General features: G+C 50.1%; 1 protein-coding gene across 3 annotated transcripts in view; it reads left to right on the top strand.

Annotated features, from left to right (window-relative positions):
* rps6kal (ribosomal protein S6 kinase a, like) overlaps positions 1-15,490 on the top strand; it is an 89,904-nt gene that overhangs the window by 45,947 nt on the left and 28,467 nt on the right. For all 3 annotated transcript variants that reach the window (XM_055643492.1, XM_055643489.1, XM_055643490.1), the window contains exons 3-8: positions 746-862; positions 8,472-8,553; positions 9,756-9,836; positions 10,621-10,700; positions 12,038-12,144; positions 12,471-12,508. In XM_055643492.1, coding sequence (XP_055499467.1) covers positions 746-862; positions 8,472-8,553; positions 9,756-9,836; positions 10,621-10,700; positions 12,038-12,144; positions 12,471-12,508 — 505 coding nt within the window. The remainder of the gene's footprint in view (positions 1-745; positions 863-8,471; positions 8,554-9,755; positions 9,837-10,620; positions 10,701-12,037; positions 12,145-12,470; positions 12,509-15,490) is intronic.

Consider the following 15,490-nt stretch of genomic DNA (forward strand, 5'->3'; position numbering starts at 1 on the left):
AGGTCAGCCATCGTCCTTCGCCTGTTCCACTGTTGAGGTCTTGGTTGGATTGCTCTTTGTCAGAGACCTCCTCCTCGACCATATCGCCATGGGTGGCCCTACCAGGAGCATAGCTCCAGACGGCATCGATCTCAGGAGCACACAAGCTTCTCCACCACGACAAGGAGACAGTCCACAGATACTAACAAATAGCACCTTCCATCTCTTGATTTTGCATTAGGGTTAGGATTTTTTTGCGAAAATATGGTTCTTGCCAGCTTAGTTGTTTATCAGCACAATGGCGCAGCGGGTAGAGTTGCTGCCTCTCAGCACCAGAGACCTGGAGTTGATGGCGACCTCGGGTGCTGTCTGTACGGAGTTTGCACGTTCTCCTGTGATAATGTTGGTACCCTTTGGGTGCTCTGGTTTCTACCCACATCCCAAAGATATGCAGGTTTGTAGGTTGATTGGTCTCTGTAGATTGTTCCTGGTGTGTATGGAGTGGAGGAGAGAGTGGGCTAGCATAGGTGGGGGTGGGTGTGTGCGGGTGGGTGGTTCTGGACTCGGTGGGCTGAAGGGCCCATTTCCAGGCTGAATATCTAAACTAAACTTGTTTTGTTCCTGAATAATATGTACTGGCCTTTCAAAGCGTTCTTTACATGAACCAAATAACATATTCCATCTCTTGGTTTTGCAAGATATTTTGTGCAAATATAGTTCCTGCCTCTTCCTAGGTTCAATGTTGTTCCAAACTTTGTTTCTTCAGGAGGAAGGAAGATTCAAGGAGATTGCAATCACACACCATGTGAAGGAAGGATGTGAGAGAGCTGATCCCACACAGTTTGAATTGTTGAAGGTCCTTGGTCAGGGATCTTTTGGAAAGGTTAGTGTTGGTGTGGATTTAGGAGCATTGGATCGATAACAGAAAGTCCACTCCATTTGTTAAATAAAAATTTAAATTACTTGCCCATTTTAGTCATTTCTATTAACGTTTACTCTTTACGATTGTGGAACAAATGAGAGGAAGCTTAAAGAAATACTAAAATGTTTTAAATGTATAAGCCTATTTTAATGTGCTCCTTAATAGTGTTGCTGCATCGGTACTGTGTTGTTGCTACTTCCAGTTTGCGGATCAATTCTCCATCAATCATCGGCTTCTTCAACCATCCTGCATAACCTACTTCTGCATGGTGCCCTGGCGGGCTTTACACTACTGTGGTTGTCCTATGTACTTTGTCTTTGGCATTGCCATGGTCTGGTTTGGTCTGACCAAACTTTGTGCCTTCCACCACAGTGATGAATGTTGTGGTGGATGTTTGTGTTAAATCTTTTATTGTGTATTGTGTGTTCTTTTTTTTATAGTACCGTTGCTGGCAAATTCATTTCACTGCACTTTATGTGTAAGTGACTTGACTTGACTTGACTTGACTTGACTTGGTTTATTTAGGATAAGTGATGGTTCATTGTATGCTTATTGTTATATATCTAATGTGTAGCAAGAACTTGTCGCCAGATTGCGATCCATTGTGTCAGAAGGAACTGTAAATAGACACAAAATGCTGGAGTAACTCAGCAGGACAGGCAGCATCTCTGGAGAGAAGGAATGGGTGACGTTTCGGGCCGAGACCCTTCTTCAGACTTGACCCTTCTTCAGACTTCTTCAGAAGAGTCTCGACCCGAAACGTCACCCATTCCTTCTCTCCAGAGATGCTGCCTGTCCTGCTGAGTTACTCCAGCATTTTGTGTCTATTTACAGTTCCTTCTGACACAATGGATCGCAATCTGGTAGTTCTTTCCAACACAAGGAACTGTAGATGCTGGTTTAAACCGAAGATGGACCCAAAAAGCTGAAGTAACTCAGCAGGTTAGACAGCATCTCTGGAGAAAAATAATAGGTGTTGTTTCGGGGCGAGACTCATCCGAAGAGGGAGTCTCGACCTGAAACGCCATCTATTCCCTTTTCTCCAGAGATGCTGTCTGACCGGCTGAGTTACTTCTGCTTTTTGTGTCTATTTGCAATCTATTGTGCTATTTGTTCCCAAACTCCACCTGTATTGACCTTTGTCAGGGGCTGTATTATGTGGTACCATCTCATAAGCTTAGAAAGCAAAACCTATCCACTCCCCTACTGTGTTGCAAACTATAAGCATACAAGAAAATTATTCATGCTGGCGATTCAGTAGAAACTTTTAAGACTGTGTGTGCTAGAAATATGTAAATAAAATTCAAGGAAAATGAAGGGTTAAAAGGCTTCAAGAAAGTTAAGCATTGGGCGGCGCGGTGGCATAGTGGTAGAGTTGCTGTCTTACAGAGGTAACAGTGACAGTCCCGGGTTCGATCCTGACCATGGGTGCTATCTGTACGGAGTTTGCATGTTCTCTCCGTGACCTACGTGGGTTTGCTCCGAGAACTTCTAATTTCCTCCCACACTCCAAAGACGTGCAGGTAGGTTAATTGGCCCACTTAAGCTTCTACAGCTTCTACAACAACATTATCACACTGCTGAACTCGGAGTCCCGCCGATAGATTTCTCCAGTCTCTCCGTCCACATTGTTTGCTTATTCTGTATTTTTTATTTCTATATTGCACTATTACTACGGACTGACGCTAAACTGCATTTTGTTATACCCATACTTGTATCTGTGCAATGACAATAAAGTTGAATTGAATTGAATAAACGTAAAAATTGTCCCTAGTGTTGGATGGTGTTATCACTGGTCGGTGCGGTGATCACTGGTCGGTGCGGTGATCACTGGTCGGTGCGGTGATCACTGGTCGGTGCGGTGATCACTGGTCGGTGCGGTGATCACTGGTCGGTGCGGTGATCACTGGTAGGTGCGGTGATCATTGGTCGGTGCGGGTGATCATTGGTCGGTGCGGTGATCACTCGGTGCGGTGCGGTGATCACTGGTCGGTGCGGTGATCACTGGTCGGTGCGGTGATCATTGGTCGGTGCGGTGATCATTGGTCGGTGGGTGATCATTGGTCGGTGCGGTGATCATTGGTCGGTGCGGTGATCATTGGTCGGTGCGGTGATCATTGGTCGGTGCGGTGATCATTGGTCGGTGCGGTGATCATTGGTCGGTGCGGTGATCACTGGTCGGTGCGGTGATCACTGGTCGGTGCGGTGATCACTGGTCGGTGCGGTGATCACTGGTCGGTGCGGTGATCATCACTGGTCGGTGCGGTGATCACTGGTCGGGTCGGTGCGGTGATCATTGGTCGGTGCGGTGATCACTGGTCGGTGCGGTGATCACTGGTCGGTGGTGATCACTGGTCGGTGCGGTGATCACTGGTCGGTGCGGTGCGGTGATCACTGGTCGGTGCGGTGATCATTGGTCGGGTCGGGTGCGGTGATCATTGGTCGGTGCGGTGATCACTGGTCGTGCGCGGTGATCACTGGTCGGTGCGGTGCGGTGATCATTGGTCGGTGCGGTGATCACTGGTCGGTGCGGTGATCACTGGTGGTCGGTGCGGTGATCATGGTCGGTGCGGTGATCACTGGTCGTCGGTGCGGTGATCATGGTCGGTGCGGTGCGGTGATCATGGTCGGTCGGTGCGGTGATCACTGGTCGGTGCGGTGATCATTGGTCGGTGCGGTGATCACTGGTCGGTGATGCGGTGATCACTGGTCGGTGCGGTGATCATTGGTCGGTGCGGTGATCACTGGTCGGTGCGGGTGATCACTGGTCGGTGGTCGGTGCGGTGATCATTGGTCGGTGCGGTGATCACTGGTCGGTGCGGTGGTGATCACTGGTCGGTGCGGTGATCACTGGTCGGTGCGGTGATCACTGGTCGGTGCGGTGATCACTGGTCGGTGCGGTGATCACTGGTCGGTGCGGTGCGGTGATCACTGGTCGGTGCGGTGATCATTGGTCGGTGCGGTGATCACTGGTCGGTGCGGTGATCACTGGTCGGTGCGGTGATCATTGGTCGGTGCGGTGCGGTGATCGGTGATCTGGTCGGTGCGGTGATCACTGGTCGGTGCGGTGATCACTGGTCGGTGCGGTGATCACTGGTCGGTGCGGTGATCACTGGTCGGTGCGGTGATCACTGGTCGGTGCGGTGCGGTGATCACTGGTCGGTGCGGTGATCACTGGTCGGTGCGGTGATCACTGGTCGGTGCGGTGATCACTGGTCGGTGCGGTGCGGTGATCACTGGTCGGTGCGGTGTGGTGATCACTGGTCGGTGCGGTGATCACTGGTCGGTGCGGTGATCACTGGTCGGTGCGGTGCGGGTGATCACTGGTCGGTGCGGTGATCACTGGTCGGTGCGGTGTGATCACTGGTCGGTGCGGTGATCACTGGTCGGTGCGGTCGGTGCGGTGATCACTGGTCGGTGCGGTGATCACTGGTCGGTGCGGCGGTGATCACTGGTCGGTGCGGTGATCACTGGTCGGTGCGGTGATCACTGGTCGGTCGGTGATCACTGGTCGGTGCGGTGATCACTGGTCGGTGCGGTGCGGTGATCACTGGTCGGTGCGGTGATCACGGTCGGTGCGGTGATCACTGGTCGGTGCGGTGCGGTGATCACTGGTCGGTGCGGTGATGATCACTGGTCGGTGCGGTGCGGTGATCACTGGTCGGTGCGGTGATCACTGGTCGGTGCGGTGATCACACTGGTCGGTGCGGTGATCACTGGTCGGTGCGGTGATCACTGGTCGGTGCGGTGATCACTGGTCGGTGCGGTGATCACTGGTCGGTGCGGTGATCACTGGTCGGTTGCGGTGATCACGGTCGGTGCGGTGATCACTGGTCGGTGCGGTGATCACTGGTCGGTGCGGTGATCACTGGTCGGTGCGGTGATCACTGGTCGGTGCGGTGATCACTGGTCGGTGCGGTGATCATTGGTCGGTGCGGTGATCATTGGTCGGTGCGGTGATCACTGGTCGGTGCGGTGATCATGGTCGGTGCGGTGATCACTGGTCGGTGCGGTGCGGTGATCACTGGTCGGTGCGGTGATCATTGGTCGGTGCGGTGATCATGGTCGGTGCGGTGATCACTGGTCGGTGCGGTGATCACTGGTCGGTGCGGTGCGGTGATCACTGGTCGGTGCGCGGTGATCACTGGTCGGTGCGGTGATCACTGGTCGGTGCGGTGATCACTGGTCGGTGCGGTGATCACTGGTCGGTGCGGTGCGGTGATCACTGGTCGGTGCGGTGATCATTGGTCGGTGCGGTGATCATTGGTCGGTGCGGTGATCACTGGTCGGTGCGGTGATCACTGGTCGGTGCGGTGCGGTGATCACTGGTCGGTGTGCGCGGTGATCATTGGTCGGTGCGGTGATCACTGGTCGGTGCGGTGTGCGGTCACTGGTCGGTGCGGTGATCATTGGTCGGTGCGGTGCGGTGATCACTGGTCGGTGCGGTGATCACTGGTCGGTGCGGTGGATCACTGGTCGGTGCGGTGATCACTGGTCGGTGCGGTGATCACTGGTCGGTGCGGTGATCACTGGTCGGTGCGGTGATCACTGGTCGGTGCGGTGATCACTGGTCGGTGCGGTGATCATTGGTCGGTGCGGTGATCACTGGTCGGTGCGGTGATCACTGGTCGGTGCGGTGCGGTGATCATTGGTCGGTGCGGTGATCATTGGTCGGTGCGGTGATCACTGGTCGGTGCGGTGATCACTGGTCGGTGCGGTGATCACTGGTCGGTGCGGTGATGCGGTGATCACTGGTCGGTGCGGTGATCACTGGTCGGTGCGGTGATCATTGGTCGGTGCGGTGATCACTGGTCGGTGCGGTGCGGTGATCACTGGTCGGTGCGGTGATCATTGGTCGGTGCGGTGATCACTGGTCGGTGCGGTGATCACTGGTCGGTGCGGTGATCATTGGTCGGTGCGGTGTGTGATCACTGGTCGGTGCGGTGATCACTGGTCGGTGCGGTGATCACTGGTCGGTGCGGTGCGGTGATCACTGGTCGGTGCGGTGATCACTGGTCGGTGCGGTGATCACTGGTCGGTGCGGTGCGGTGATCACTGGTCGGTGGTGCGGTGATCACTGGTCGGTGCGGTGCGGTGATCACACTGGTCGGTGCGGTGCGGTGATCACTGGTCGGTGCGGTGATCACTGGTCGGTGCGGTGATCACTGGTCGGTGCGGTGATCACTGGTCGGTGCGGTGATCACTGGTCGGTGCGGTGATCACTGGTCGGTGCGGTGATCACTGGTCGGTGCGGTGATCACTGGTCGGTGCGGTGATCACTGGTCGGTGCGGTGCATTGGTCGGTGCGGTGATCACTGGTCGGTGCGGTGATCACTGGTCGGTGCGGGTGATCACTGGTCGGTGCGGTGATCACTGGTCGGTGCGGTGATCACTGGTCGGTGCGGTGCGGTGATCACTGGTCGGTGCGGTGCGGTGATCGGTGGTCGGTGCGGTGATCACTGGTCGGTGCGGTGATCACTGGTCGGTGCGGTGATCACTGGTCGGTGCGGTGATCACTGGTCGGTGCGGTGATCACTGGTCGGTGCGGTGCGGTGATCACTGGTCGGTGCGGTGATCACTGGTCGGTGCGGTGCGGTGATCACTGGTCGGTGCGGTGATCACTGGTCGGTGCGGTGATCACTGGTCGGTGCGGTGATCACTGGTCGGTGCGGTGATCACTGGTCGGTGCGGTGCGGTGATCACTGGTCGGTGCGGTGATCACTGGTCGGTGCGGTGATCACTGGTCGGTCGCGTGCGGTGCGGTGATCACTGGTCGGTGCGGTGATCACTGGTCGGTGCGGTGATCACTGGTCGGTGCGGTGATCACTGGTCGGTGCGGTGATCACTGGTCGGTGCGGTGATCACTGGTCGGTGCGGTGCGGTGATCACTGGTCGGTGCGGTGATCACTGGTCGGTGCGGTGCGGTGATCACTGGTCGGTGCGGTGATCACTGGTCGGTGCGGTGATCACTGGTCGGTGCGGTGATCACTGGTCGGTGCGGTGCGGTGATCACTGGTCGGTGCGGTGATCACTGGTCGGTGCGGTGATCACTGGTCGGTGCGGTGATCACTGGTCGGTGCGGTGCGGTGATCACTGGTCGGTGCGGTGATCACTGGTCGGTGCGGTGATCACTGGTCGGTGCGGTGATCACTGGTCGGTGCGGTGATCACTGGTCGGTGCGGTGATCACTGGTCGGTGCGGTGATCACTGGTCGGTGCGGTGATCACTGGTCGGTGCGGTGCGGTGATCACTGGTCGGTGCGGTGATCACTGGTCGGTGCGGTGCGGTGATCACTGGTCGGTGCGGTGATCACTGGTGGTCGGTGATCACTGCGGTGATCACTGGTCGGTGCGGTGATCACTGGTCGGTGCGGTGATCACTGGTCGGTGCGGTGATCACTGGTCGGTGCGGTGATCACTGATCACTGGTCGGTGCGGTGATCACTGGTCGGTGCGGTGCGGTGATCACTGGTCGGTGCGGTGATCACTGGTCGGTGCGGTGCGGTGATCACTGGTCGGTGCGGTGATCACTGGTCGGTGCGGTGATCACTGGTCGGTGCGGTGCGGTGATCACTGGTCGGTGCGGTGATCACTGGTCGGTGAGGTGATCACTGGTCGGTGCGGTGATCACTGGTCGGTGCGGACTCGGTGGGCCAAAGGGCCCATTTCCGACCTGTTTCTCTAAACTAAAAACAGATCCGGTAGACGGCGCGGCTCTGGCCAGCAGCGGCCTCTGCAGCCTGTCCGCGTTTTATTATTTTTTGTCTGTGTTTTTATGTAGTTTTTGTTATTTTATGTTGGGGTGTGTGTGTGGGGGGGGATGGGGGTGGGGTGGGGGGGGGGGGGGGGAACTTTTGAATCTCTCCCTGCACTGGAGACCCGACCTTTGCTGCTGCTGCTGATGCGAAGGCTGCTACTGCGGGTCTGCGGACGGCGGCACCAGGAGCCCACGGATCCCTGGAGGGAGACCGCTTTTCGGGGCTCCTGCAACGGCGAATTCTCCCGCCCGTGTTGCGGGGTTGAAGAGCTCCTGGAGCGGGGCCTGACTACACCGCCCCGCGCGGCTGGAATGGCCGCGGGACTTTGCGAGCGCACACCGGGGGCTCCAACACCAAGACCCGGTGTGCGACCTCGCACCACCCGGCGTGGCTTCAATGGCCGCGGGACAATCGCCATCGCCAGCCGGGGGCTTTGACTTTGACTCTGACATCGGGGGGGGGGAGAGTGCAGTGTAGAGAGAAGTTTTTTTTGGCCTTCCATCACAGCTATGTGATGGATGTTTATGTAAAATGTAATTATGTTGTGTCTGGGGTCTATTTGTGTGTAATGTATGGCTGCAGAAACGGCATTTCGTTTGGACCTCCAGGGGTCCAAATGACAATTAAATTGACTCTTGACTCTTGACTCTTGAGGTGAAGAATTTGGTGACTAGCTCGTGCACTGTGTTAGTAATTACAGTAATTCCTATTTTAACTAATCCACCCACTTCTGGTCATTTTGCCTGTCGTGTTTTGAATATTTAATTTCAGCAGATTTCTAACATATTGTCTGTACTATTTCTTTATAATGAGGTCTTCTTGGTTAGAAAGATGGTTGGTCCTGATGCTGAACAACTGTACGCAATGAAAGTGCTGAAGAAAGCCACTCTGAAAGGCAAGTCGCCATTCTTTCCTTTTCTCAGTTAATTGCTTGCCTATTTTGTAGATGGATTAAGATTGCAAAGAGCAGCAGATCACCATGTTTGCAATGTTCAAGTTGATATTTAATTTATAATGATAATTATATTAACATTTTTATCTATTGCAGCATAATTTATTTCTGTGAAAAACACCAATTTCAGACATATTCCTTGCTGCGAATAGTTTAACATTTCCAGATGCTTTTTCTCCCTCACTAGGTTTAGCTACTTATCATAAAATTATGACATGCAGTAGTCAGTATTTGAGCACAACAGTTCTGCAGACAAAGTCCAGTGTCTGCAATGGGATAGAGGTGAATCAAACAGTACCCGAGCTTATGGATAGACTGTGCAGAAGTCCAACAAAAGGGGAAGAAGCTGTTTCTCAGTCTGGTGGTGGTGGTGCGTGTTTTCAGTTTTCTGTACCTTTTCCCCGATGGGAGCGGGAGAAGAAAGAATGACTGGGGTGGGACAAGTTGTTGACTTTCTGAGGCAGCTTGAAGTGTAGAACCAAGGTGGTGAGGCACCAGTCATTCAATAATAAGAATTCATCATCATCGGCGGTCACTCGAAACGAGTATGACTGTCCTCTCATGGAGGATGCCTGTGCGTGACTTTGTTTAACGTGGGGAGACTGGTGCACAGACAGCCACCCCACGGTCCTTGACAGATCTGGGTCAGGATCCAGTGGCATGGAGTCCAAGACGACCGGAGACCCTTTTCTGCTGCTGCCTTCATCCGCCTTCCCAGCCGTTGTGACGCTCCACTAAGGTCAGCCATCGTCCTCTGCCTGTTCCACCGTTGAGGTCTTGGTTGGATTGCTCTTTGTCAGAGACCTCCCCCTCGACCTTACCGCCATGGGTGGCCCTACCAGGAGCATAGCTCCAGACGGCTTCGCTCTCAGGATCTCAGGACCACACAAACTTCCCCACCACGACAAGGTGACAATCCATGGAGAAGATAATAAGAATTAATCAACACAACTTGGCTATTTTCTCCTAACGCATCTCTGACAGTTTTAGTTCAACATAGAGTTGGGACTTTGGCATGTTGCAGAGCCCTTTACACAAGGCACTGCAGTTCAAAAAAGTCAAATGTTCACTATGTGTCAAGTGTTTTTGCTACTTAATGAATACGTGCAGTTATTGACAATCAAATCTATATTATTCATTTTCAGTTCGGGATCGTGTCAGAACTAAAATGGAACGGGATATTCTCGTGGAAGTAAATCATCCATTTATAGTTAAATTACACTATGGCAAGTATCAAATTAATGTTCTACCTTTATATCTTGCTTTCAGTTAAATAATTTTACGTTGGTGTTTGTTGTATTTTGGACATAACACCAACCTGGCTGAGATTTTGCTGTCATCAGTAATAATTTGCGTTTCAGACCCGGTCTGAAGGGCCTCGACCCGAAAAATCACCCATTCCTTCTATCCTGAGATACTGCCTGATCGCTGAGTTACTCCAGCATATTGTGTCTATCTTTGGTGAAAATCAGCATCTGCAGTTTCTTCCTACACAATAATAGACAATACACGATGGGTGCAGGAGTAGGCCATTCGGCCCTTTGAGCCAGCACCACCATTCAATGTGATCATGGCTGATCATCCACAATCAGTACCCCCCCCCCCCCCCCCCCCCCCCCCCCTGCCTTCTCCCCATATCCCCTGACTCCGCTATTTTTAAGAGCCATATCTAGCTCTCTCGTGAAAGTATCCAGAGAACCCGTTAATCAATGTTTTCAGTTGAAAGAATTGTATAAGCCAACATGTCCCAGCTACACTAGTGCCACCTATCTGTGTTTGGTCCATCTTCCTCCAATCGTGCCCTATCCATGTACCTCAGCTGGATCGGGGGCATACAGTAGTTCCAGCATATGGACCCGATTTTGGACTCTTTCTTTGAAAACTGTGGCAAAATATGGTGTGTGGGCCATGCAAAAGTATTTTCACACAGTGAACAAGAGGCTCCCGTGCTGTATCTCTAAAATAAACCTGGCTTTTTAATCTCACTCAAATTACTCATTTTTATTTCAGCCTTTCAGACTGAAGGGAAACTTTATCTGATTTTAGATTTCCTCAGAGGAGGAGATGTATTTACACGTTTGTCCAAAGAGGTGAGATTTCAGAATTCTTTCCTGCTAAGAATGTTTTTTTTCTTTTTGCGCCAGTGAAAAATATAACGTTTTCGTTTGTCTTAAGAGTCCTACAGCATGGAAGCTGGCCCTTTGGCCCAAGTTGCCCATGCCAATTTAGTAGAGTAGACGCCCTCTCTACTCTAGTCCCACCTGCTCGCGTTTGGTCCATATCCCTCCAAACCTTGCATAGACACAAAATACTGAAGTAACTCAGTGGGTTGGGCAGCATCTCTGGAGAACATGGATAGGTGATGTTTTGGGTTGAGATCCTTCTACAGACTTCTTGAATCTAAAGAAAGTTTCACCTCAAAACGGGTGACACTGCTGAGTTACTCCAGCATTTTGTGTCTGTCTTTGGTATAAACCAGCACCTGCAGTTCCATTATATTACAATTCCCCTCGAAACCTTTCATATCCATCTACCTCTCCAAATGTTTCTTATCGTACCTTCCTCAACTCCTTCCCCTGGCAGTACATTCCATGTACCCACCGTCCTCCGTGTGAAAAACCTGCCCCTCGGGTTCCTATTAAATCTTTCACTCTCACCGTAAACGTCTGTCCTCTGGTTCTTGATTCCACTACTCTAGGTAAAAGGTTCTATGCATTCACCCTGTCTATTCCCCTCATGATCGTATATACCTATACGGTCACCCTTTCATCCTCCTGTACTCCAAGGAATAAAGTCCTCGCCTCTTCAACCTCTCCCTACAGCTCAGTCCCTCAAGTCCCAGCAACGGGACGGTCACGGTGGGGGCGACGGTAGTGTTGCTGCATTACAGCGAATGCAGCGCTGGAATCCCGGGTTCGATCCTGACTACTGGTGCTGCCTGTACGGAGTTTGCAGGTCCTCCCCGTAATCTGCGTGGGTTTTTCCCGAGATCTTCGGTTTGCTCCCACACTCCAAAGACGTGCAGCTTTGTATGTTAATTGGCTTGGTAAATGTAACAAATTGTCCCTAGTGGGTGTAGGATAGTGTGAGTGTGCGGGGATCGCTGGTCGGCGTGGACCCAGTGGGCCGAAGGGCCTGTTTCTATGCTGTATCACAAAACTAAATTAGACATCCGTGTAAAAGTCCTATTTCTACTTTCATTTCCATCCTCCCTTAGTTGTGGAGGCTGCAAATATTTGTGCTGTAGCTATCGCCAATCACATTATGAATTTGCAGAAATATATAGTGTGTGTGTGTGTGGGGGGGGGGGGGGGGGTGGGAATCAAATCCATTCTTAGTTGAAACTATTGCTCTTGTGTTAATTGAAGTGCAGTTTAATGTTGTAATGTGGTAGAAACTGATAAAAACAATACAGATTCTCATTTAGGTCATGTTTACTGAGGAAGATGTCAAATTCTACCTGGCAGAATTGGCACTTGCTTTGGATCACCTACACAGCTTGGGAATAGTGTACCGAGATCTAAAGCCTGAAAAGTAAATCCAATTATTTTTTAAATTATATTGCAAATATCATTTTCATAAATGTTCTTTGTGCACAGTTAATCAGTAAAGCTGCATTTTTAATAATTACATGATTAAATGCCATTACATAGTACCATTACATACCATTACATAGTAACATTTTATGGTTTGCAATTTTAATTGTATTTATTGAAGTAATATTAATGTAGATTGCTGCATATTCCTTAAGAGCAATAGCTCATAACTATTTACAAATACAATTATGAGTAGACTGATTTGTTTTAGATATTTATTCAAATGTGTGTACATGTATTGGAGATTGTGAATTTTACTTTCAGCATTTTACTTGATGAAGGAGGACATATCAAGTTAACAGGTAGGTACATTCATCACCCGATGCATCAGTTATATAGATGTTTAAGAAGGAACTGCAGATGCTGGAAAATCGAAGGTAGACAAAAATGCTGGAGAAACTCAGCGGGTGAGGCAGCATCTATGGAGCGAAGGAAATAGGCGACGTTTCGGGTCGAGACCCTTCTTCAGACTTGGGTGTAGCGGAGGTAGAGTTTGGGGATAGGGCCCTGGTACGCCTCGAACAAAGGTTGTTCGACATACCAAAGATTGTTTGACGTTCGACGTAGATTGACCCGAAACGTTGCCTATTCCTTCGCTCAATAGATGCTGCCTGACCCGCTGAGTTTCTCCAGTATTTTTGTCCACCTTCAGTTACATAGATAATTGTTTCTCTAAATGAACAAGCTGAAAGGTGACCAGTTGTTTTAAATATGTTGTTGAAGAACCGCCCGTGATTTTTGCTTAGTCCTATTGTTAGAGGTATTTGCATTCTATTTGTTACGACACAATAGAACTTTCTTTATCCCAGGAGGGAAATTGATCTGCCAACAATGGGAGAAACACCGTTAACAAACTTGTCAACAAATGACGGCAACAGGCCAAACATCTGATTTTTTTTTTTTTAATACATTATTAAAAAATCGCCTTTTTTTTTTACTGCTTTCCTCCAGCTCAAGAAATATTGGACAAACTCTCATTTTCAATCCATTTAGATGGCAAGGAATATTTTTAAAATTTCCAGTGCATAAATTAGCAGCAGGAAAGAATAGAGTTGCAACAATTTTTTATAGTGAACCCCTCCCTCCCTGATCATATTGATTTTTAAAACTGAAGAACCCCCGAGTTTAAATTAATTTTTGGAAAAGATCAGGGTATTAGAATATTAGATGGTCAAAACTGTGTCAAATCATTGTGTTATGGCTTAAGGAAGCAGAAAACGATATTTTGCAAGTTGCTTGTTCTAGGTTAATCTTTTAAATTGTGCATGCCATTTATTTTTGGTCCACTTGCATTTTGTTTATGCTACCCGACAATTTCTGGCTTGGCTAGTATAACTTTGAACATATGACATTATTGCAATAAAAATCCAATGCAGCTTATCAGTTGCACCCAATGCACCTGTGGTAATGGGCAAACCTCCACAGCTGCCTGCAATTGCTCAAAGCAATCAATTTCTCAGAATAAGCTGACAAAAAACGTGATGGTTAACGAGCCTTGGAGGCAACAGTGCTCAAACATCTGCTTGATGAAACAATAACCAGGCAAGTAATTGCCAATAATATGTATCATGAGGTCTCTGCGAGCTCTTTGCCAGAATTGATGTTGGCTCCAACTGTAATAAGCGTGGTCAGCCTTTGAATTGGCCAGTGTCCACATTGAATACATTCAGCGCGGATACGTGAACGCGTTCTTTCTATTGGAAAACACTTGTTAGGACGGGAACAGTTCTGATCGTGGGTGCATGTTGTAGCAGAGCTGTTGAAGACAAGCGAGCTGCTGAACATTTCTGTTTGGAGTCCATTCTTGCGTCTCGACAGAGTTCCTTTGAAGGAGAGACCCTGCACACCACGAGTGACCAGCTCCATCCCAGTGGCTGTGACATCCATTGACCCAGCCCCAATTGCCCTGATGAAGTCCTGTTGTTTAGTTTAGAGATACAGTGCGGAAACGGGCCAACTGAGTCCGCGCCGACCAGCGATCCCCGCACGTTACCACTGTCCTACACACACTCGGGACAATTTACATTTATACCAAGCCAATTAACGTACAAACCTGTGTGTGTTTGGAGTGTGGGAGAAAACCGAAGATCTTGGAGAAAACCTCACACAGGTCATAGTGAGTACATACAAACTCTGTACAGACAGCACCTGTAGTCGGGATCAAACCGAGGTCTCTGGTGCTGTGAGGCAGCAACTTTATCTCTGTGCCACTGTGTCGCCCTTGGTTTGATAATACTGCTTGCCCTGTCCCACTTAGGAAACCTCTGGAGACTTTGCGCCCCACCCAAGGTTTCCGTGCGGTTCCCGGAGGTTTTTGTCAGTCTCCCTACCTGCTTCCACTACCTGCAACCTCCGGCAACCACCTGCAACCTCCGGGAACCGCACGGAAACCTTGGGTGGGGCGCAAAGCCTCCAGAGGTTTCCGTTCAGGTTTCCTAAGTGGGACAGGGGCTTACTGTCATATCAGTAATTTTGCTGCTCCTCAGAACTGCAAGGCTTCCTCGCTCTCCCGATAGACACTGGAGGTATAACTACCATCAACGTTAAATCATTAGGGCTGTTATGGGTTCTTGAAAAGGTTAGCTTGCTTAAACATTAAGCATTGCAAATTGGTTGGTTGGATTGCTAGTTAAGCAGCAGGAACTAGGAACGTTCTCAGACTTGCCAACTCGCCCGTCCCGCTTTCTGGGCTACAAAGATACCATATACCAAAAGCTAGTATAAATAGATGTCTGAAAATGGATGTACATGCTTGTGAAATCAATGAGGCTCTTTCCTTCAACTCAAGAAGTTTGCAGATGCAGTATTTGAAAGGAAAGAATGATAAGCATAACATATATAACATCATCTGTCGATGTCCTCCAGAGATGCTGCCTAACCCGCTGAGTTACTCCAACACTTTGTATCCACATTTGTTTCAGTGTCACTCTTGAATCCCCTGAAACCTCCTTCCAGGAGTGAATGACATTCACTGATATGTCGTTGATTGTGCTTGTTGGAGTAGTGTTCTCTACCACCTCGTTAAAGGACAAATGTGCAGTTTTGTTCCTTACACTTGCCACCACCATGCCCCGCTTGCAACAGCGTGGTAGGATTAACCTGTCCCTTGGTGCCCATTGTGTTAGCCGAGCACTAACTACGGCATCTGCGTAAACCAGATCCAAGTATGAGCATTGATCAGAAAACAGCAGATGCTCAAAATCTGAAATAATACTAGCAATCAATTTAGAAACAGAGTTAGTGTCTCAGGTCAAAGACCCTGCACCAGTACTTAATGGAAGTGC

Source organism: Leucoraja erinacea, chromosome 12, assembly GCF_028641065.1.
Source record: "Leucoraja erinacea ecotype New England chromosome 12, Leri_hhj_1, whole genome shotgun sequence".
Taxonomy (NCBI): Eukaryota; Metazoa; Chordata; class Chondrichthyes; order Rajiformes; family Rajidae; genus Leucoraja; species Leucoraja erinaceus.